General features: G+C 44.3%; 1 protein-coding gene across 6 annotated transcripts in view; it reads right to left on the bottom strand.

Annotated features, from left to right (window-relative positions):
* Positions 1-9,433: 9,433 nt before the first annotated feature.
* PARD3B (par-3 family cell polarity regulator beta) overlaps positions 9,434-24,873 on the bottom strand; it is a 985,497-nt gene continuing 970,057 nt past the window's right edge. For 5 of the 6 annotated variants that reach the window (XM_057503666.1, XM_036928150.2, XM_057503667.1 and 2 more), the window contains one exon: positions 9,434-14,137. In XM_057503666.1, coding sequence (XP_057359649.1) covers positions 13,780-14,137 — 358 coding nt within the window. In that variant the 3' untranslated portion in view covers positions 9,434-13,779. The remainder of the gene's footprint in view (positions 14,138-24,873) is intronic. The other variant, XM_057503668.1, reaches the window with a different exon arrangement.

Here is a 24,873-nt window from a genome sequence, read left to right on the forward strand (position 1 = left end):
CATTATGTAGTGTCCTTCTTTATCTCTTGTTACTTTCTTTGTTTTGAAGTCTATTTTGTCTGATATTAGTACTGCAACCCCTGGTTTCTTCTCACTGTTGTTTGCTTGAAATATGTTTTTCCATCCCTTGACTTTTAGTCTGTACATGTCTTCGGGTTTGAGGTGAGTTTCTTGTAAGCAGCATATAGATGGGTCTTGCTTTTTTATCCATTCTGTTACTCTGTGTCTTTTGATTGGTGCATTCAACCCATTAACATTTAGGGTGACTATTGAAAGATATGTACTTATTGCCATTGCAGGCTTTAAATTCGTGGTTACCAAAGGTTCAAGGTTAGCCTCTTTAGTATCTTACTGCCTAACTTAGCTCGCTTATTGAGCTGTTATATACACTGTCTGGAGATTCTTTTCTTCTCTCCCTTCTTGTTCCTCCTCCTCGATTCTTCATATGTTGGGTGTTTTGTGCTGTGCTCCTTCTAGGAGTGCTCCCATCTAGAGCAGTCCCTGTAAGATGTTCTGTAGAGGTGGTTTGTGGAAAGCAAATTCCCTCAGCTTTTGTTTGTCTGGGAATTGTTTAATCCCACCGTCATATTTGAATGATAGTCGTGCTGGATACAGTATCCTTGGTTCAAGGCCCTTCTGTTTCATTGTATTAAATATATCATGCCATTCTCTTCTGGCCTGTAGGGTTTCTGTTGAGAAATCTGACGTTAGCCTGATGGGTTTCCCTTTATAGGTGACCTTTTTCTCTCTAGCTGCCTTTAACACTCTTTCCTTGTCCTTGATCTTTGCCATTTTAATTATTATGTGTCTTGGTGTTGCCCTTCTTGGATCCTTTCTGTTGGGGGTTCTGTGTATTTCCGTGGTCTGTTTGATTACTTCCTCCCCCAGTGTGGGGAAGTTTTCAGCAATTATTTCTTCTAAGATACTTTCCATCTCTTTGCCTCTCTCTTCTTCTTCTGGGACCCCTATAATACGGATATTGTTCCTTTTAGATTGGTCACACAGTTCTCTTAATATTGTTTCATTCCTGGAGATCCTTTTGTCTCTATGTCAGCTTCTATGCGTTCCTGTTCTCTGATTTCAATTCCATCAATGGCCTCTTGCATTCTATCCATTCTGCTTATAAACCCTTCCAGAGTTTGTTTCATTTCTGCGATCTCCTTTCTGGCATCTGTGATCTCTTTCCGGACTTCATCCCATTTTTCTTGCGTATTTCTCTGCATCTCTGTCAGCATGTTTATGATTCTTATTTTGAATTCTTTGTCAGGAAGACTGGTTAGGTCTGTCTCCTTCTCTGGTGTTGTCTCTGTGATCTTTGTCTGCCTGTAGCTTTGCCTTTTCATGGTGATAGGAATAGTCTGCAGAACTGGGACGAGTGACGGCTGGAAGGACTTCCTTTCTTGTTGGTTTGTGGCCCTCCTCTCCTGGGAGAACAGCGGCCTCTAGTGGCTTGTGCTGCGCAGCTGCGCGCAGACAGGGCTTCTGCTTCCTGCCCGGCTGCTATGGAGTTAATCTCCGCTGTTGCTGTGGGCGTGGCCTGGCTCGGGCAGCTACTCCAAAATGGTGGAGTCGCGTTGGAGCAGGAGCTGCTGGGAGGCTATTTATCTCTGTAAGGGGCCTCCCTGCTCCCTGCAGCCCAGGGGTTAGGGTGCCCAGATATCCCGGATTCCCTACCTCTGGATTAAGTGACCCGCCCTGCCCCTTTAAGACTTCCAAAAAGCACCTGCCAAAACAAAAGAACGACCAAAAAAAAAACAAGAAAAAAAATTTTTTTTAATTAAAAAAAAGGTGGTCTTTCGTTTTTCTTTATTCTCCGGTGCCAGCTTCAGGCCTCTGCTCACCGGTCTTTCTGCCCTGTTTCCCTAGTATTGGGGTCCCTGTCCCTTTAAGACTTCCAAAAAGCGCTCGCCAAAACAAAGCAGCAAAAAAGCAAAAAAAAAAAAAAAAAATGGTCGCGCGCTTTTCTTATGTCCTCTGTCGCCCAGCCTCCAGTGCCTGCTCACTGTTCTTGCTGCCCTGTTTTCCCAGTATCGAGGGCCCTGCACTCTGGCCCGGATGGCTGGGGCTGGGTGTTCGGCAGCCCTGGGCTCCGTCTCCCTCCCGCTCTGCCTGCTCTTCTCCCGCCGGGAGCTGGGGGGAGGGGCGCTCGGCTCCCGCGGGGCCGGGGCTTGTATCTTACCCCCTTCGCGAGGCGCTGGGTTCTCTCAGGTGCGGATGTGGTCTGGATATTTTCCTGTGTCCTCTGATCTTTATTCTAGGAAGGGTTGTCTTTGTTATATTTTCATAGATATATGTTGTTTTGGGAGGAGATTTCCGCTGCTCTACTCACGCCGCCATCTTCCGCCCCTCCCTAAGAATCAGGAAGCAGAGATTTAAAAAGGAAATGCTTTCTCATTGGTGACTGTGTGCTACTTAAGTACTGCCCAAAGACAGAGTCTTTGTGAAAATCAGGGCTAATAATGGTAAATAACATTGAGCCTGTCTTGCCTGGGGGTTTCAGCCCAGGGCAAGTTCACTGTGGATTAAGTGAGACCCACAAATGACAACGGAAGGTTCTTGGGGTAAAAGGGTTTATACCTGGCTTTCTTCTTCCAGTGGCAGGTCAAGCACCAGAATCACATCTGTATCCAGCAGTCTGCAGGTCTGCAACCCACCTGTGCCCAGAGCACTGTATTGTGACTCAGTCAATAATAGCTTACTGCTTATGGGTGTGGGAGCAGTAGCCTAACAGTAGGACAATTACATCATCAAGTAGTTTAGGGTCAGGTGAGGATTCTGGCCATAGAAACTTCCATTTTCTTCACAGGCCCCATTGGCTGATTTAATAAAGGCTTCACATATATCATGTACATGAGTTCACATCATCCTTATACCACCCTATGAGATCAGCATGATCATCTACACTTTAGAGGCAGGTAGCTGAGGCCAAGAGATGGTCAGTGACGACTGGACCACTCAGCTTGTCAATGCAAGAGTCAGCTATAACCTGGCCACCATGGTGCTGGCTCTAGGGTGGCTTATCTCCCCACCCCACAGAAACTGGGGGACAGAGAAGGGTGCATCTGCCAGTGATCACACCCCAACCTTGGCCCAACATGACTGTTTATCAACCCCACTCCAGTGAGCTCTCAGGGGCATGGTAACAGTGTAGGATATGAGTGACAGAAAGCAGCAATCTGAAGCCCCAGAGGGAGCTGGGGACACCACTACGGAAGGATGGAGATGTCCTGATACCAGGTCCCTTGGGGGAACCTCACTGCTTCTCAGCACAGCATGGCTGGCCCTGTAGCCTAGGATACTCAAGTGGACCCACTGAAGTGTCTGGTGTGGCACAGGCCTGGTTTGTGTGAGTGGGGAGGGCGTACTGGAGCAGTTAGGCAAAGTCCTGTGTTCTGGGACAAGCCTGGTTTCACACACCTGGCACCTCTAAGGTAGTGGGTTCACCTGTAGATCCTCATATGCCCATTGCTCTGCTGGGGACCTGCATCTTGTACTTGGTGTTATGGAACATAGTCTGGATAGCAGGGCCCTTTGAAAGTGGGTCCCAAGGCAGTGTGGCTGTACCTCTCTGAGGCTTCCCCTTTAAAGCCTGGATGGAAAAAAAAAAAAATCACTGGGAAGAGGCACAGCCTCAGGCCAAACACTGTCACACTGCAAAGGCCAAGAGAAAGTCAGGGGAAAAACGGATACTGAAGGGCCACACAGAGAGCAGGGCTGGGCCTGGGTCTCCATCACCCACTCCCCACCCTGCCATCTCACTCCTAGGGGGTCGGGAGGCAGGTTGGTGAGAAGGTATTGGGAAAGACCTCACTTTCCAATCACCCCAAATGCTGCTTATCAAAGGGAATTTGACTTCTAGGTGGTGGAGTATTGGGAGCTCAGACGGGGGAAGGTATAATATGACTAAAAGCTGCTTTAATAAAGCACAGGGCTGGGTTTGAGCTTCACTCCCCATAAATCAAAGAGCAATGCTGCAGCTCTCTCTGAAGATCAGCAAGACGGCTCACCGCGGGACTGGGAGACTCTTAAATCTCATCTACAGCTCTTTGAGCAAAAATACAGCGGTGACTGGAGGACAGAGGTGGCTGCACACTGGAAAATATCCTGAGCAGCACGCACAGTTCCCAGGTGATAAGAATGCTGAATAGTTCTGAGCTGAGAAGCCTTGGAAAACAATTAGCCAGAGAAGCAAGATAACCTGTTGAAATTATGGCCCTGCACTTTACTGCTCTTAATACATTTTCTGGCAGCCTCTCTCCAACGCAGCGTCCTGTTCTGCTTATACCTTTAATAGCTGAGGGAATTAAGTCATCAAAGTTTCATCTACCTGCCTGATTTCAGCCAGAAGTACAACTTATTTGCCTGGATACTTTTTAAAACTGCTGTCTACATAGATTATAATTTAATATATGGTGCAACTAACACAAGGCTGCCTGTGTCTTGAGTCTGAAATGTCAAAATCTGCATTTACACGTTCTGAATTTTCTTCAACATTGCACACACTTTACATAGTAATCACAGTGTAAGCTTTGAAGAATTAAAAGAAATTGCACTGAGATTTACTTTCAATCTCCACTGTTTAGTGGTGTAGCAAGGAGCCTTGTGGACTCAGAACCAGATTTGAGATCAGAGCTGCCACTTTACTAGCCACAATGTGTTCTTGTTCTCTTGGAGCCTCAGTTTTCCCCTCTGTAAAATGGGGATAATGCCCACCTTAGTTATGTGAAGAGAAAATGAGTTAAATGTAGGGAAAGCAACCAGCATAGCTCCTGTATATTCAGTAAATATTAGGCCCCGGTCCCTAGTAAGGGCTGATGATTGGTAAATTTTTCTAGTTCAACTCACCTAGTGCTTCCATCTGGGCCAGGTTTATTAAAAAACCCATTTGTGTGAGAGACTCTCCCAAGTACCTAAGTCTCTGGAGTCCCTATGTAACTTACTCTTGCCTGAAATTCCAAGGGCAAGTTACTTAATTCATTTAGGCTCTGTTTCCCCAGAGAGTTTGAGAATTAAATGGGATAAACTATGAAAAACACTTGGGCCAGAATCTGGCACTTTCTGAGTACTGAATAGTATTAGCTATTATTAGTATTAATCTACAATCTTCTCACCCCATCAAAACCTATATATACCCTTTTGTTCCCAAATGACACATATTTGGAAGTTCCCTGTCTCTGTGCAGACTTGTGTTCTGTTCTTCATCTGGAAAGCCAATGCCCTTCTTTGCTTGGGCTGTTTACTTTCTTCCCAGCCTTAAAGGCTACTTTAGGTGTCACATCTTTTATAAGCCCTACCCCGATCCTGTCTGCACCCAAGTCAAAAGTCAGGGAGTGTACACCTCCCTCAAGCACTCACCACATTCAGCCTTGAGTTTTGTGTGTCTGTTTTTCTCTCCAACTTGATCCTCAGGTCCTGAGGGCAGGATCCAAGCTCATCCATGTCAGGGATCCTCTGCAGCATTTTACAATGTGTGACATGAAGTATCTGTTGGGCTGCAATTGAATCTCATTTTATTTTTACACTTCTTGGTAGATTGCCTATGCAGAAGAGCTACAAAGTCAAAGGTCATTAGGGTCCAGTTAAAACTGGTTTTTTTTTATGGTGTCCCATTATTATGCAGCAAACTTAGGAGTTTGGGCTTGTGTAAGGTCAGTGCCAACCAGCCAAATGAAGTTCAATGGGAAGGATGATAGTTGAACTTTAAATGCTGAGCGCTTAGCCATCTCTCTCTTCCAGAGCACCTGGGTCATCTTTAACCATGGCCTATGGCCTCTGAGAATCCCGTGATTGGGAAGGTACAGGTATAACACACACTGGCCACATACTGAGGAAGGAACTTTCCATGCAAGCTGAAGGTACCCACTCCCCGCCACCCCACAGTGTAAAGCAGAGAGCCCACTCAGGAGGTAGCACAGAGTGCCAGGAACATAGTAGGTTAGTGAATAAAGGAAATTCAGCGTTCTCTGCCCTTGGGCAGCTCTGGGTTACCTGGTTGGCTCATGCCTCACTTTCTTCAGTTGTAAAATAAGTATCAACCTGATGTTCTTTGTATAAGGAGCAAAAATTAATGTGATCATGGAACATTCAGCATGTATTGTAAACAATACTTAGTGAGACTAAATATGGCAGCTAAAAAAGAAATCTCAATTTCAAGACAACCACAAAGTAATCTCTAGTTTCTTTGGATGTGTCTAAATAGTGTCCATTAAATCCTTACTTTAGTGCCATTGTATGTAGGACACAGTTTCCTTATGGGAAGTCAGAGAGCCGTCTAGCTCAGCACCTACAGTTATTGAAAGGAACAGTAATGCAAGAGATTGCAAGTCACTTAACCAAAATCCAAGGAATTATACAATAATAATAGTAATCATCTGTCACTAAAAGTATTTCCATCTTAGTGCATTGCAGGTAATACATTTTCTTTTTACTTAAGAGTCTCTCTTTATTCTCTAAATAATGCATTACCCATTGTATTTACAATCTCCTAGCCTGCATCGTGTTTTAAATTAGAATCTGGCCTGCCCACGTGAGGTAACACCTTTCACCTCCAGAATAATGCTGGGTGATTGTTAACAACAGGGCTTTTGAGATTTATGGTTTGAACTGTGAGGTGGAATGTCAGCAGTGCAGCAATTTAGAAAAAGAATCCTCACACCTCATTTCTTCATGCAAATGAATTCAACAGTATTTCTTGAGCTTGTAGTCAGAACCAGGCAATGTGTTGCAAATACGATACTCCTTAGAAGGCCACACAGATGTGGAAACTAATCATTGTAATAGGGGTAATAAAAGTTTTATTGAGGATCTGCAGAAAGTATCTTGGTAACATTCAGGATGGAATTACCAGCTCTGCCTTGGGAAGAGGGCTACAGATGGTGTCTTGCTGAGTTTAGTTGCAGATAACTGAATCCCTTCTCGCTAGTGTAAACAGAAAGGGATTTAATGTGGGGAGGTAGGTGTTTGGAAAATTGTTGGAAGGGCAGGAGGAGTAGGCTATAGGCAGGGCTTCCAGGAATAAATCTCAAACAACATTACAGAACTGGCCCACCGAGGGAGTTGCTACCCTTTGAAGATCAAAAAGGCAAGGCCTCAAAGAAAGTCAAGGCCCCAACTGTCAGCAACAGAATCACACTGCCTCTGCGATGATCCCTGCTGACACAATGGATGATCCTCACACAGCCTCTCGGCCCGCAGTTCACCAGGGACTGGAAATGCCTACAGTGAAATCAACAGCCTCTGTTAGCATGTTTGCCCGCAGAAACATGTCTGGCCCTCAGTTCTTTCTTCCAGAGTGTTTGGTCTGGCTGGTAGAAGGTGGGTCTCATGAGGACCACAGCTATGAGGATATCTGGAAAATGTGGTCTCCAGTGTAAGTGTCTCTGGCCTGCAGTAAGTCCAGTAGACGGTGGGATGAATCTGAGGGAACCAGTCTCCAATTTCTGCCTTTCAGGTTCATGGAGAAAGAACTGCTTGGCCTGGGGCTTGAGGGATGAGGGAGGATCCATAGGAAATGGGCATTTGGAGCAGGGGCAGCTATGTTTATTGTGTATCGCCATGGTGCAGAGCTGTGAAATGCACACCTGTTTCAAATAAATAAAAGTAATTTGAAATAACAACACAAGAAGTAAAACTAGGAGCAATGAGACATGAGGAAAGAGAGGCAGGGAGACTGACTGGCTTTGGAGGGCTTTGTTCTCTAGATGTTAAGCTGTAAGTAGTAGGGACCTTCAGAAAAGCTTTAGAAAGCGAGGGTATGTGTGTGCATGCATGTATGTGTGAATGGGGGCAAGGAGTAAGTTGCCTCAACTGCTAGATATGGTATATGCAATGGTGTGGTGGTAAATGTTTAATAGCTGTCTCTTGAGAGGGGGAAAAAGTCCTGATTTGTAGGGTTATGCTAATTTCTGTAATGCTTCCAACATGGCCTGTTTCAAGCTACCAACATGGCATCACTGAACATGTAATTGAGAAGAGATGTGGACAACAGGCTCTTGGGATTTGGTTCAAACTAGCTCCAGAACTCATATATATGTCATGTGAGTTAATTCTCAACACAATCCTGTAAGATGCATAGTAGTTCCATTTCACAACTCAACAGTTCCATTGAGGCCTACAAAGATTAGTATTTTACCCAAGGTTATACAACTAACTAGTGGTAGAATCTTGTTTTAGATCTAGGTCTGCCTGTTTTCAAAGCCACTGTTTTTCAACCAGGCTGTGCCACCTCTAAAAGAGAAACATGGTCAGATCCCCATTTTGGAAAAGTTCCTCTGGCAGTAGAGAGCGGAGGTTGATACAGTAGCATGAGAGTTCTAGACAATGTATACGTGAGTGGGTGTGCGTGTGTTCCAATAAAACTTTATTTACCAAAGCAGGTGGTGGGTCTGAATAGTAGAGGTGGGTTGGAAGGAATCATGGTCACAGGTCACAGGCAGGAGACCACACAGGCCTGTGAAGAAGCTGGGTGGGAAGCGTGAAGCTGAGCCAAGACAGGATGTCAGGAAGCATGGACATACTGGATGGAATTGCTGGCCTGTCTTCTCAACAGATGTGGCTGGGAGGGTAGAAGGAGCAGAGTTAAAATGGGAAGTTAAGGATAATTTCCAGGTTTCTGGCTTGTAACTATGAATAAGATGATGCCATTGGCCAGGATGCAATCATGAGAAGCAAGTATGTTTGGAGAAAGCTCGTTTTCAGTTTGGCATGTTGAGTTCAAAAGGCCCATGGAAAATCCAAACAGGGACGCTCAGAAGGAAAGTGGAAATGCATGTGCTCTGGGGACAGCAAATCCGTCCAGAGATGGTAGCTGAAATCTTGGCTGTGGATGAACTTGCAAGAGAGAGTGGAGCAGGCCTGAGAATAAGCCAGTGATGGGACTTGGTGAACACAGGATGGTTCAAGGGGAACCAGCTTAGAATCATGTTTCTATAGACAAGGTGAGTGTTGCCAGTGTAAGAGGGGAGGGGTCAACCGCGTTGGATGCCGTCATGCATTGCGCACATCCCACTTCCGGAATGAAGGACTGTTGTCCCAGCTACTGTGAATCCCTCCCAAAAATGGCCCCCCACTGTCAGTCCTCTCTGGGGATCGCCTGGTCTGACAAACACTGCCCGGCCCTGGGCCCCCCTCCTTCCAGGGGTAGCTCATGTCCCTGTGGAGTTGGCTGGGGCCCAACTTGGGAGGACATCACAGCTCAGCCTCTTCCTCTGTCCATCCAGCTTCCTGCTGTTGTCTGTAGGTATTGAACCAAGTGTGGCCCCCAAATGGCCTGCTCGCTCATCTCTGCCCCAACACTGCTTTGCGGGGAGCCTGGCACGTGCCTGATGCTTTCTTCTTGTCCTTTGCCCTGTGACACTGCTGCTCAGACAACCTATTCATTCACCAAATCCTAAAACAAACTGGGCAGGCATGGGCAAAAACCAACACTCTGATGTTTTGCTGATGGAATAAAGCTTTATTTTAATGCAAAATAAAACAAGAAAAATTTATAAATTCATATAGAACAACACCCAAAATCTTTTCTGTGGTACAAATGGGATCTTCCTAAAGTCTGTATTCATTCTCCACCCCATATACCAAAATAGGATTTCACATAATTTATCTTCAGAACTTATGGACTTGGTATTATAAAAGCACAGGAAAATACTAGAAAAAGGGACTGTATAAACAGCAGGCTTTGTTTCTGTGGCCCAGTAGTAAACAGCACTGCAGTCAGCAGAGAGGAACGGACACTCTGGAACAGCTGAGTCAGGAAACAGGCGTCGAGTGCTCACTCTGCGCTCCGGGCCTGGCAGGTTAGCCCATCTTTAAAAGGGAGGCTGTGTATGATTCTAGTACTATCTAAGGACATGAGGGAGAAAGAGTTTCACTTAGAAGTTGTAGGTGCATATGAGATTCTCGGCTTATTTTAGACATCTCACTTTTATTGTCCTTTTTATCTGAAAGTGACTTTGCAGGGAGATGGCACAGAGACTTCTCATTCTGGTCTCACTGTGGCATCCTTTCCACCCCAGTTGGTGTGAACTGTGAGAGCAGAGAAATACTACCAGGAGCTGTTTCTGAATCCAACTTCCTCTGCCTAATTGCACTCAGTCTGGCCTTTTTGTTGTTCATGCACTCAGAAAGCAGGAGGGTGTCTACCCAGTTTGGCACCAATTTGAAGGCTGTGCAATGTGGATTTCAGAGTTTAATGCCTGTAGGAATTTTACAGACACACTTTCCTATTCATACTAAACTCTTCAGATCTTTCTATTCTCCAAAAATGCCAAGATGTTCCTCCAAAGAAAATGAATGTTGTGGTTACAGATTAGGGGAATAAACACTCTTTAAAAGCTCCATCTCTAGGCATACTGACCTACGCATGACAACTCCTAGAGCTGCTGGGCGCATTTCCTTCAGAAGATAGGTTTAGTTCCAGAAGTTCACAAATCTGTGGAGGGCATGATGAATTGCATTTTAATTCTATTGAGTTGGTGGCAAAAGTAAAGCTATAGTGAAATCTCAAATCTCCTTTATCATGCAGTATGCACAGCTTCCTTCATAGGTGACAGTGGGTCTGTGGAGGTCATCTTGCTCTTGATTGTAAGATCTTTGCTCTGTGCTGTCCTGTGGGGAGGGTCAATGCATTGAGGCCTAGAAATCTAAGAATAATGAGCTTCATGGTAATGTAATTATCCGATTTTTGTTATTTAGTCATGATTGAAGAAAATGCTCTTGTCTTTGAGGTTGCCTTTCATCCACTAATTTGATATCGTCGGGAAATAATCATTTCCTGAATGATAGTGCCGCAGCCCAGTGGCACACAGGGTTAGTGAGATCTTGTATCTCTCTCCCTTGGAGAGGACTGAATTTTTCTACATCTGGAAATTTTCAATGGTCTGCCCTGTTTCATGCCTCTACTCCTGCAAAAAGGGATGAAAACAGAGCTTCTAAAACTATCTAGTGACTTGTGGCCAAAACATCATTTCAAGGCCTCAGTGACCCAGCAGTCAGGTCGGGAGCTGGGTGTGTGTGTGTTGACGGATTTGCAGCTCCCTGGGCCACTCTGTTTCTGGGGGCTACGTTCTGAGCTACAAGCAGACACCTGATTGAGTTTTTCCAAGGCCATGAATAAACTGGGCACTATTTCTGGCTACTGGGCACCTACTGATCATAGCCTGGTTTTCTAAATACCGTAAACAACCTGTCCTCCTAAATACTGGGGCCGAGTTCCGTAACCTCCGGGTGGTGACAGTGGGAGGGTTGGTACACAGGCATTTACAAACTTTACATTCGAATTGTTCTTAATTGTTGCTTGGCTTGATGGAGCCTCTGTCACACGTAATGTTAGCTTCTTTCGGGCAGGGTCAAATGGGGCATGTGTTAAACTTCAAGCAAAAAAAGGAAACAGCTATCATCTATTTCTTGTCCACTTCAGTCGTAGCTTCACATCCCTGGCTGCCTCTCAGGATTAGCAACTGTTTTACTGACTGTGCACAACACAAAAGCACGTTTTGAGCAGCTGACCCTGAGCCTGTGAGCACGCGGTATTGTGAGCCCAAGGCGGAAATGCAGTAAAGATGTGGGCATCCTTCCTACAAGGGCCACTTCCCCCCACACAGACTATCTCATGTTGTATCACTGCCTCTGACTGCTGTCATGGGGCCTTGGCCTCAATCCAGAAGGAAACTTCTGGCTTGGCTATGCCAAGCAGTCTACAGAAATCTGATTAAACTGTGCAACATACAGAAGAGCTGACTTTTTAATGCTTCAAAACAAGTTACATTTCCCTGGGCTTACTGTTTCCTTCTTGAAGGTTCATTTCGCTTGAGGGGAAGACGTCATTCGTCATATTAGAGGGAAGCCCTACAGCTCACCTGCACTCCACCTCTAGGTGTGCGAGGCCTGGGCTCCTCGACCTCCTCACAAAAACTGCAGACAATCTACAGGTGCCTGGCTCAAGAGAGAAGGGAGAGGGCAAAAAACAACCTGACAGTCTGTTTTCAAGAGGTCCATAAGTAAATTGTAGTTCAGAAAATGATACCTCTTAAAGTCCCGTAAACAACACTGTTTATGCCGAAAACCAGCAATGGTATCATTCTGGGCAACAGAACTCTATTTTAAATTAAGAAGAAATAAGACTAAACTGGGCTAGATAGAGACTCTGTATATTTAATAATACTATAATTTATTAAATCCTATCAGTCAGAGGTATTCTAATCTTGGCCAAAATACATCTGAATTAAACTCAAGACTTTTTTTTTTATTGGAGGGAATGAAGAAGGAATGTGAAGAGGCTTGAAGTATTTCAAGAGTCACTGAGCAACTGAAATTGCTGCCCCCAGATTTTGCCGTTTCTCAGTCTTTTGTTGTGTTCTCATTTGGGTCAAGTTGTAAGTTCTAGATGTTCTGTTGAAGTAAGTAGAAAACAGCTGCAAAGCTCAAAAGAAATTACAGTGGGTTTTAGAGTGTGGGTTTCCGCTTTTCAAAGCCATCAGACTTTCTTTTTCCAGTTGGCAACTCTGGCCTCAGTCCTGCCCTGACTTCTGTTAATGAACTATAGCAGAAATAGAATGATTTAGTTTTTGCCTCTTCCCTTCCCTTCTGTTTGTTTTTTTTTTTAATTCCCTTCCTCATCAAACTTTCCAGAAAGTATTTTTATCTTCCATTCTTCATACTGGTAATCGCATGCCTCCAAACACACACACACACACACACACACAGCGCTGTCAGTCACGGCCATCTACTACTTGCTGGTTATCAATCCCAAAGGCCACAGTCCACTCCTCCCTGTCCCTGGGTGCAGATGGCACTGTTTGGCACTGAATCTGGAACTGGCATCTCCAGAGCATTGCTTCCTGTGTGACCTAACCAGTGGTCCCTTTTTTAAAATTTTTTTATCAAGTACACTTTAGCCCTCAAGCAGGAGTCTTAAAGTAGAGGCTCCAGTTACAATAAGTACAGGCAGGAGAGTTGGGGATAACTCTGAAATCAGATACCTCCCTGCTGTCGTGCCTGGGTTGTGCAAGGCAGGGTAGTGAGGACCACAGGATTTCCAGTCTTCTTAACCTGATCACCTTGGTCTTTAATATATAATTCTCTGGAAGCTCTGACTAGTTTTGTATATTCGTCCAGGACATGAATACTGCGCTGACATCTTATTTTTTTTTATAAAAAGTGAAGAAATGTGAAATGCTTATACCAAATGAGTGGTACCAGGAACCTGAGAAATTCTACAAAGAAATGGTCTTCTCCTGGGTACAAACATTTCAAGGCAGTCACTCTTCTTGTTTGCTGTTGTTTTGTTTTCTCAGTGAAAAAACTACTCACTTCAGATACCTGCATTTGCAGCCACTCTTTCGACTTAACACCTCTAACAGGGTGGCTAAAACTTAGCCTCTGAACGGACGGTGATCTGGGGCAGAGACTGCTTCCATGCTGCCAGTTCTATGGGGCATGTGTGCACCAGGGAGGCACGGTGTGGTCTATCTCCACTGTTATTTGCTTGTTTAATTGCCACTTTCACTGAATCGAACAATTCTAGAAGTATTTCGAATATCAGGCGGTATTGTTTTTATGACCCAATCCTTCCTCTTCTTCCTGATTGCCTGCCTCCCACACAAAACTCCTGTCCCTTCCTTTTCCCTCTGATTAGCAGTCAAGAGTTGCAACCTCAGTGCGAAAAACCTAATCTGTATCATGGAGAATCCTTAACAGGAAGAAGGCCTTCAGGTCTAGGAAGGGCAAAGGCGAAGTTAGATGTCTTCCTTTCTCGGCTGGCCTGAGCTGGGTGGAATTCAGCTACACGGCTGCAGTCATGGGGTTCTTCTGCCGGGGTCCCGGGGCTTGGTACGGGTACTGGTCTGGGCTGCCCCCGAGGGGCCCTGGCCTGCCCATTTCCTGGTAGGCTGGTGCTCTGCGGTGCTGAGGTGGGGAAGGTGGGACGTCTTGCCGGAAGGGCCCTTTGTGCTGGGGGGCTGGCAGGGGTGGGTAGCACTGAGGGTACCGGAGGTCTGCGACCCTCAGATCCGGGGGGCGGGGGTAGCTCCCCTTGGGAGGGTGCTCAGGACGAGCCCCTGGGTAATAGGGCAGCTCCCTTTCCCTGTAGAGCCCTCGCGGTGCCGCTGTCAGACAGTCTCCAGGATCAGCTGGTGCTCCCCTGGGAAGAAAAACAGACACATATCAGCCGGAGACCCATTCCTCAGCCTCCAAGGTAGTGTGGTGTGGCGGAGACCAGGTCTGGCTTAAGGGGTATGGGCAGAAGTGATACACGTCCCTAAAAAGAAGACATGGAACTCTTCTTCCCTTCTCTCTTTCCTGTTAGCCACTGGAGTGGCCATTTTTCAATCACAAGGAGAAAACCACATGCTGAGGAAGGCAGGGCAGCAAGAAGGCACGGGCCTGGGTCCCTGACGCCACAGAGCCACCACTCAGCCAAGACTGCTTACACGCAGATGGGCACAGGAGAGGGGAAGAGGACGTGAACAGATTTGTATACTTCTATCTTGTTTATACTCTGTCATGTCAGCTTTTGTTAGAGTGGCCAAACTGGCTTCCTACACAAGGCAGAGCTTGGCTCTCTTCAAGCTGGCCCCTCTCCTTCTCGGCCGCACGGAAGACGGCCACAGACATGACGGTAGAGATGTACAGGTTCCTTGGAGTCATTAAGTCCCCATGCATTGCCCTCATTTCTCTCCGAGGTCGGTGAGGTGCTCTTTACATGGGCCATTGTCCTGCTCTAACTCTGGTTAGCTTCTGTTTCATCTGTGTGGATTAGTGTGCCCTCCCCTCTCTGCAGTTCCTCGAAAATGTCTCAACCCAGAGATAGGAATTCCACGCCTACAACTTTGTTATAAAGCAATTCTACCACCACGATGTCAAGAAGCATCACCAGGCCAGTGGCAAAGCGGGAGAAGCCAAACCAGGCTTAAGTTACTCTGTGTAATGAGTAGGCACACAGAAAGGTCCAGGGCAAGAATAAACACGAGCAGAAAGTGACCCTGTCTGGATCTCTTTTCTAAGACAACAAGCATCTTTGGATCCACTTGCCGTAACAGAAGCAGTACATCTCTATAAACAACACACCGATGACTGCATCTTATCTAGCCTTGGGTTAAACAGACAACTCTGTTTGCAGCTCTTAAAATCCCATAAACCTTCTGTGCACATATTCACCACCACCCTCCCCAGATCCTTCCCACTTTTTACCACTCCCTTTTCTATTATTTTTTAGAGGAAAACAGCAACAGTAACAATTAATGAAAACCTCTCCAATGTCAGAATATAAACTGGCAGGACACTTGAGAGAAATGACAGGGTTGGAAGAGTACAGGGTCTGTGGTTAATCGAGCACTGTCCATGTGGATCCAAATCACCCTGTAAGCTGCAGAGTCTGACGTTAAAACAGCTCTGTGAGTTCCCCAAATCAATGAAGGTTTGGCCGGCTCCGGAGCACGTGGAAAGAGGATGTGAACATACACATAAGGATAAACAGCAGAATTCTCGCTCTACTTTTTTGTATTAATTTGGCTATGAATAACAATGAAAGATAGATCCTTGAGCTTGGGGTGATTTAGTTAGTGACAGTTTTCAGATAAAAAATTAAACTGTTTGCGTACAAGTTATTATGGCATCAACTGCTATTATTCAGGGCAGGTCGCTTTGCTCTGTTTTAAACTGCCCATGACAAATAGAGTACAAAGACATCATCGGTTTTTTCCCAGCGCTGGGAAATAAAAGATTGGGATTTCATCCTTTCCTTTCCTTTAGAATTTTATTTTTGATTTAGAAAACTTCCTGCATTCATTACATCTTTTATCATAAAATATTTTAAGCCCCCTGTCCTGGCTCCTTTCTATTTCCTCTTGGTTCATGTTAGAGATTTCCGAAACACTTAAAAAAAATCCTTAACCTGTGCCTCCGTTCAAAATCTACTGAAGACCTTTCTCTGCATGAAGTAAAACATGTGGTTTTTCTGCACTCATTTTAAGCCCTTGGGATAAATCACTGACATTTGCAACATACAAACGTTATCTGCCTTAAAGTGAACACATAAGCGATGCTCCCTCTGGACCCTCTTAGTATGAATGTTTCCTGTTTAAAATGGAAAGAGAGAAAGGAGGAATTCCAGGCCTTGGACTTTTAGGGTCCTGTTCTCTCCCTGGAGATTTCTCTCTTTTAAAACAGAACATTATAAAAGACAGGCATGCCTTTAAACAAGTTTTTTTAAATTTATTTTTTGGGAGACAACCCAGATCAAGTGGTGACAAGGCAGAAGCCACTCGAGAGGCCCCGTGACAGCACAGGCTGCCGGCCCACGGGGACAGTCACCAGCTTGTCGCCCACACCTCGCCCCTGTGGTTTGTCCACCTCTCACCTCGAGGGGCAGAGAGCTTCCCCTGGGCAGGTGGGGCAGAGCCCGAGGAAGCGCTGTGGTTCCGTGCCGCCCCTGAGGGAGGTTTTATGTCTGGGAGTTGGCTTACATGTGGCAGAAACCGAGTGGTAGCTGTTCTTTGTCAAGAAATGAAATCATGGAAATTGTCTTTTTCTGTAGAGCTCCTCAGAAGAGTTATCACTTTTAATTTTTCAGAGAGAAGAAACAATCAGTTGGCCTGAAAAAATATTGTTTACAGTTCAGAGTGTTAGGAGGATTTTCCTTCCTTTGCTGGGGGCTGGATGTTGCTGTTGTTTATGACTTTTTGCTTGAAATTGAACATTTCCTATAGACTTTTGCCAGAAAAACAAATGTTGTATAAGGGCTGGAAGTAGGTGGATGGGTTAGAGGAGTAAAAGGAGAAAGTGAACTCACTGAGAGCCAGAGATTGACAATCGCTGAAGAAGCCTGGTCTCTATTTCTCTATTTTTCTTCCAGTTTTATTGAGAAATATTGACATACACATCTTAGATAAGCTCAAGTGCTTGTGAATATTGTGTCTCTCTTACATAAGCAGTTATACACACACACACACACGCACCCGAACAATTTTTAAATGGGGAAAAAAGATCTCATTAATTACAGAACTTATAGGATAAAGGAAGAAGAAGAGGGAGCTGAAATTTTAGTTTTGTTAATCTTGAGTTTCCCTTTTTATGGTTTCTTTATTTGGGTGAAATTTGTCTGTAGGAAAGCACAAAAACCGACCATCCCAGGACCTAAGAAACGCTTATCACGGCGACCGATGCCGCCTGTGTTGAGGCAGCCCTGAGAAATCCAGGGGTAGCTTCCTCTGGAGATTCTGATGAAAGCAACGATTCAAATGGCAAATTATCAGTCCTCAGGACCTCTCCTTTTTCATGTGACCTCATGAGTTTTATTTGTATGTGTTACAATTTTTCTTAAAAAAAACTTTCAGTTGAAAATCTCACTCAGGAACCATATTTACTTTGGGAAAGGGAAGTGAGCATGTGTTTGACAACTCTTTGTGGAGTTCTCTTAAAAATATCTCTATTTTTAAAATTTCACCTATTTTTCTCACATTTTCCATTGTTTACTCTTTTCTTATTTTATGTTTGCTTTAGGCTCACTTCTGGAGGCCGAAAGGATTCAGATTTTGCTTGGAAAACTCATAGGGCACTATCTCAGGCAAACAGTTTTCAGTCACATAGATGCATACAATAATGAATTTTAACCTTGAAGCCTAAACATAACAAAGCTTATATGGTCTTGATATGTGAAGAAACAATAAGGATTGCTTACATGAGGTTTTCTTCTTTTCGCTATCTCAGTAAATCACTATTTCCCATTAAACAAAAAAGAGGCTGAAATTTAGAGGTTAAGTGGGTCAGATAGTCAGCCCCTGGGTACCAACAGTCTTCTTTCTATGGAAGGATAATGGAAGGATGCCATACACTTGCAAAGACAGCCCAGTATATGGGGAAAAGGCTCAGAACTGAGAGGAAAGAGGTGGTGATGTTTACTGGAATAGATGAAGAGGCGTGAGCAGTTTTGAATCCTCCCATTTTTCTCTTCATCTCCCCTCTCTCCCCTCTGCTCTGCACGCATCACCATAGGTCATTTTTACCTCTTCTGTCTTTTACCCTGTTTCATGGCTGGTCATATACTGCCCGGGAGCACAGGCGTCTTGAAGGAAGGAACTGAGCCTTATATATATAGTGATCTCCCTCAGAGCTTAGCACAGGGCTTTGCACATCGTAGGTGCTCCATAAATGTAATTTGAATTTGTTCAAGAGAGTTTAAAGTAAAGAGTAAAGCAAAGAGTACACACCAATATCACAATAACCAGAGAGGGTCAGATGTGTGTAGGGGCTGGAAACAGACACGTGGGTAGGGGAACAAAAGGAAAAAGTGAACTCTCATTGAGAGCTAGAGATTGACAACAGTTGAGGTAAAACTGGTCTCTATTTTTTTCCAGTTTTATTGAGAAATAAGTGACATACCTCACTATATAAGTTTATGATGGTTTAATTTTCATATGTTGGGGAATGATTATCACTATAGGGTCAGCTAATATCCATCTTCTCAGATAGATACAATAAAAGGGAGAGAAAGAAAAAAATGGAAAAAGGAATAAAAAAATTCTCCTTATGATGAGAACTTTTAGGATTAACTCTCTTACCAGGTCTCTTATTTATCACACAGCAGTGCCAGCCACAGGCATCATGCTGGGCATTCCATGTTCTCTAATTTTAAGAAGGAAAGAGGGAGGGAGCGCTGACAAAAAGGGCTGAATTGCATCCAGTGAAGAACGACTGTGATTTATCAGGACACAAATTATTATCTCCGTTGTCTTGCATAGTACTTAAAATATAGTAGGTACTTAATAAATCTGGGACTCAAATTTAATTGCCTTGACTTACCAGTGAGGTCAGCATGACTAACTGGTACAGGTTAGGTGTATTTATCCAAGAATCAGTTAAAGGCTATATTTATTTATATAAATATAATATTTATATACATAAATATATTATATAAAGAAACTTTATTGTTGTAAGCACAGTAGTATAAACATCTTAATATATGTGTTTGAAAAAATACAGTACACAGGGTCTCAAATAAATGGCCTTAGGGAGACAATGTCAGAGGTGAAAACCAGGTGTGAGCCCCTCAGTTTCAAGACTCTGGGCTTCAGGATTGATGAACACAAACCAGGGGTAGAGGTGATGTCCCATTCCTCTTTATCACTGCACTTCCCAACCTTTTCTCCACCAGAATACGCATGATGCATGGTTTTCCTATAAGCCACACAAGCCCAACAGAGGCAGAAGCTAAGATTATGCAAACTTCTCTACCATCTGCTGTAACTCGGCACCCTCCCCTTCACCCAAGAAAGGACAAGGGGATTCCAGCATGGGGTGATGTTATTAAGAGATAAAACTTGAATCTGCTATAATTTATTAAGAAAACTATTTGCAACCTTCAGTTCTTTAAGTACCAGTGACAAATTCTTGCAATACAGAGCTGATGACGATTCACCTGTGTATATCAAGGTGAGTTTAAGAATCACTGCTGTCTCTCAACCAATGAGCTCCATTTAGGAGGAGAATGGACAGGTGAAGTTGAAGAATAGTAAAAGAAAAACAAGATTAAGATGTATCAGTGGCTAGTAGAGAGTTTGGTTTGAGAGGGGATGAGTTTGGCAGGCACAAAAATAAGATATGCAGTAAAAAGTGTGAAGGGCGTAAAGAATTTATGAGCAAAGGTCAGTATGTCCACCTTAAGCATAAGCATTGGGCTTCTTATTCAAGGAAACGTTTCAAAGGACATAATTTGTTCCCTTTACTTTCTGTAAAATACCATGTGTGCTTTTACCAGCCAAAACAAAGACAATCTCTTAACTTTCAAGATTGCTTTTTTGGGTTTCCTTTTTTGGTAATAACGGACTGTGAACAAACTGGGGGTTCAAATAGGAGGCAGGAGCATGACGTAAAACTCCCCGTGCTGGGAGAGGCACGTGCACTCCTTGGCAGAAAGCTGACATCTGGCGAAGCCGTACTAGTGTCACACATACCATGCAGAGATTACTTAGTGGCTGAGCTGAGGTTGGAGCTTACTTCTCTGGTTCTCTGACAAATATGGCAAAGCTATAAAAAAGATCAGCACAAACTAGTGTAAGCACGGGCGCTTGAGCGGCCCATGCTGTGCGGACAGAGATGCTTTTCGTCTGTGTTTGGAATTCCTTGAGTGTCAGGTTTCCCATTACCAGGCCTGCATCCTTTGTCAGGCATCAGTGTGGTTGACCAGGATTAGGAGAGCCCTCTGCAATCAGTGTATAATACATAGCTTTGATTTCTGCAGATTTTTTAAAGAATCAGAAAAATATCATGATCACTTGATGGTCTACGCTACAACAAAACATTTCAGAAAAAAAATTGCTCTTTCATCACACACATTTCCCATTGCATCACGCTCCTGATCTTTGCTAAGAACCAGAGTGGGAACAGATTCTTCATCAGAGGATTTTGGGCCTTGTTAACACCAAGGAAATGTTTGCAAAGAAAATGGGAGAGGAATGATAGTGACCGAGTACTTAGATGACATTTCTAAATCAGGTTAAGACACATATAATTTTGATCGTCCACATTTAATTCATTCTTTCATATTTTCAACAAGTATCACAAACACAAGAATTCAGTTAACAGACTGCATGTGCAATGAGATTGGGATCCTATGTAACCCTTTAGCAGAAGTTATCTGGAAAATGGCCCTTGAGAATAGTTCATCCTATAAGATGGCGGGAGGTATTCCCTAAAAATGGTCCTGCTAAAATAATTTCCTTTGTGAAGATGTGTGAGCTTTCTAAAGTGGGGGCTGAGGTCAGTTAGAAAGGGCAACATGAGGGCATGTGTAAAGATGGAAACTTAGGGAGAGCCGAAACTGTTGTTAAGTGGCCACAAAAAAGTCATGAAATCCATCTGAGCAATTCCTGCATATAATTATCCTATGGTCTGTAACCACAGAAGAGGTTTTGTTTTAGAGAATGGCAACCAAAGGAACAAATCCTAACTTGTTAGGCCACTAAAATCGACTCTTTCTATTGTAATGATAGTTATGGAATTTCAATATCTAAACACTGAGGATTTCATCCAATTGTCGTGCAAGAAACAAAGGTTTAGTTTCAGGGTCAGATGTTGAGGGCCAGCAGGTTCCAGAGGGCTGGGTCCTGAATGCTAAAGATGGCTTCTACTGCCCCATAGGAGAAGCTCTACACGGCTTCTTGCCCCAGATTACTGACTGGAGACAGGTCATTCCAGGGGAAAAATACACTGCTCTTGCGGGCTGCTTTTCTCTGATCAATTTAGCCGATATTTACTTTTAGAGTAATACATGCCTTTTTTGAGTAAGATAATCATATTATCTTATCCAGAAATATTCAAATATTCATATTGCTGCCACATCTTTACCCACCTCTGTTCCTCTGCTATTAATTTCTCAAGTCTGGACAATAGGAGAACTGGGATGTAAACTGCCTATGATTAAATCATCAGAATCCCTCCTCACTGAGGGCAAGGACCACAGTGAAGGAGACTGGAATACGTCCATCTTTGTGTGTGTGTTTCAGGAACAGGTTCCATACCATGATTTCATTAAGACCCCGGAGAATCCTGCTGCTGCAATTCTCTTACTCTGAAATTCAGAAGCAGAAGTATCAGTGCTGGGAAAAGTGCTACTACCCTACTGATGAGCTCAGGAGCAAGCTTCAAAAGCTGGCTTTAGAATTGCAAAGATTCCAGGTCGACAGCATGGGGCTCCTTTCAAGTGACTCCAGCAGGCCAAGTTCCCTCCTAAGCATTTTCTCCACATTTATGTGTTTATTCCTTACAACAGTGCTACAAGGTCAGTACAATTATTATCCCCAGTTTGCAGATGAGTAAACTGAAGAACACAGAGGTTAAGTAACTTTACCACAGTTATTACCCAGGAAGTTGCAGGACCAAGATTCAAGCCCAGGCAGACTGACCCCGAGGCCACAGGCTTGACCACCAAGCTTGGCTGTGCAGGCTGAGACCTCTTGCTTCTCATCTGCTCACAGCATGCCCATTGGCAGCACATGACAGGAGTCAGAGACATTCTTCTGAGGCTGGCTAGCGAAGAGCGGATGAGTGAGAAGAAGTTCAGTCTGGAGGGACTGCTTGGCACCTGCTCATGGAGGACCATAATACCAGGGGCAGAGTGGGTGAGATTAAGGAGTGACTTTTTTATTCAGCAGGATTTGGAGCAACTGAGTGATATGAATTTCCTGTGGGATGGTTCCACTTCGAGGTTCCTTAGGCACCTCAAACTTTACAGGTACAAAATTAAACAATTACCACTCCTCCAGGGGTCCCTTTGGAGAATGACATCATCTACACCATTAGCTATGCTAGAAATCTAGACTCCTCTCTGTCATCCCCACTCCAGCCAGACATTGGGTTCTGGAAAATGCTCTCTTGGATATTCTTGGCTCTCCATCCTCACTACCGTGGCCTTACTTTCAGCTCAAATCCCTTTTCAACTGGACTGGCAGTATTATATTAGGGCAGACAGGCAGGCAATGTTGTGGGCCAGCTTCACAAAAGAGCAGTTCAACAACACAGAGCCAGGTGCACATGAATCTGAGGGATAGCTGGATTTTGTGACCATTCACACAGTCGCCACCAACTTTGAAGCAATTCTGAGCAATCTGCCCTTCCTCTCAAATGAAGATATGGTGCAATTTGTAAAGACAGGAAGTTTCCTTTTGGAGACTGTGTGGGCATTTATGGTTTTTTTTGGATGTGATACTCTTCCATTTAAATCCTAACAATTTCACTGATTTGCTGGGGCCTGAATATGAGATCTATGCTAAGCCTTTTTTTTAAATTAGGTAATCTTTTCTCCCAAGTTTATAAGACTAATGGGGTTTATGTAACATATTTCATAACCCTCTGGGTCCACTTTCCACCTTAAGAAATGAGCATATTAGCATTAGTTATTCAATTTATGAGGTAGTTGATAGACAAATGGGCCAGGGACCAAAGTACAAATGAGGAGTGCTGGGTTTACCTCTGGGTAGGAAGGATTTGACACCAGTATGCAGAAATGACTTGACTTAATCTCCATGCAGGTTTCCTGTGAAGAGGGCTTTCCACATCCTTCTCTTAACAGTGAGATGTGCTCCTTGGTAACCCCCTCAATCGGAGGGGGTGCACCGGAGGAGGTACAATCTGGTCCTAGAGCTCCACTTGGGAGGTGTTTGACTTTTGGTAATGGATTGAGCCGTAATCATGCTTGGGTATATTTTGGAGATTTGTTCTAACAACCTCCCTGAGACCAGCACCAAGGCAATGAACCCCATTCTCCAATTTCTACCAGACAATAAATAGAAGCTCTATTTGGCCCCTCTGGATTAATTCTGATGTGGTAATGAAGCACCCCATGATAATTTTCACTAAGTGTGGAGAGTAATTTTGGGCCTATAATCTCCTGTCTGTGCTAAGCAGGTTTCAAAGCCCCAGGCTGGGCCTGGCGGGCACACATGAAGCTCAGCTGTTGGCCCCACTCAGCCCTCCTGTCGGGAATCCAGCTCATTTGGCTGAGTGCTTTGGAGATAGCATCAGCAGGACAGATCCTATACAATGTTATATCCTATTCAGCTTTCCTTTTTGCAGATGAAATGGATATATAGCACAAAGGTTACTGAACTGTACTGTTGAAATGATTTTCAACAAATAATGAAAGTTATTAAGAGAGTCTCAGGTGCTGCTGACCAGCGCCGTGCCCCACCCGCCCCACCCCCACCCCGCCTTGGTCTCTCCATCCTCTGGCCAATCATTACAGGGCTGGGGAAGCCTGGCTGTTACTGTCATTACAAACGCTTTACTTTCAAGTCTCCTTTTATTGAAATTAGAGCATTCTTTGTCATTTCTCCCTCCACTTGTAATACAGCCCGACTGTCAGCCCAGCTTCTTTGGGTTCCGTCCTGTGGTGCTGGTAAAACTGAGTAGCCAGCAAATCAAGGCTTGTAACAGCCCAAACTGACTGGGGCGAGGAAATTACTCTGCTCTCCTCATTCCTTCTTCTTGTTTTCTTTGTCTCCAATGTTCTTTCACAGTTACTATCCCGAGCCTTTCCCCACCCCTCCTCCGAGGCCCCCACCACCACTCCCTTCAACCAGCTAATACGTGGCTCCCAAGCCACTGACAAGCACTTTTAGAAAAGACAGAGCAAGACAAACTTTTATTGTGAGCAAGCTCCTTCAGATGTTATTTCATCCTGCATTTGTTCTCTAACTCCCTGATTTATTGATTTATTTCTTGGACAATTCAAAGAAAACTGTAAATTCATCCTCTCTTCTATTTCTTTAACATTGCCTTGCTCTCAGACATATTTGGTGCTGGCATCTGTACCAATATGAAATGATTTCCCCATTTTACTACATGCATTCTGTTATCAGCCAGGTGGCAACCACAATTTTTAAAATCAGTCATGAAGCTGAAGCTTTAATAATTTAAATAAAAGCTTAGCATAGAAAAGCAAATATTTTGGGGTCATCTGATTTAAATTAATGAATTAAATGTAAATGTTGAAGTGATTTAAAACTAAAGAGCAATTACCAAATAAAATGTCCTTTACCTTTGCCCCATGCCAGCTCATGGGAGATGGGGTTCTAGGCTTTCCCTTTGCTTTTGTGGAACTCAACCTTCCAAGCCCGCCAGCCTGTTGGGAAGCTAGAGCTCATCTGCTTTCTAGGGTGGTGGCTGCTCTCGGGGTCTTGCTCCAGGGTTTCCAGTTGCATGGGATCTCAGGAGGCGCCTCAGTGTAGTGGGGGCAGTGTGGGGCGCAGAGGCAGAAGCCTGGGCTCGAATTGAGCAAGGCACCTTGTAGATATACGATCCAGGTGACTTAACTTTTTGTTAAGCGACCACACATGTAAAAGCCTCCGTGACCTCAGTGATGGCCTTTCCTCCCCTTCAGGG

This window comes from Manis pentadactyla, chromosome 6, assembly GCF_030020395.1.
Source record: "Manis pentadactyla isolate mManPen7 chromosome 6, mManPen7.hap1, whole genome shotgun sequence".
Taxonomy (NCBI): Eukaryota; Metazoa; Chordata; class Mammalia; order Pholidota; family Manidae; genus Manis; species Manis pentadactyla.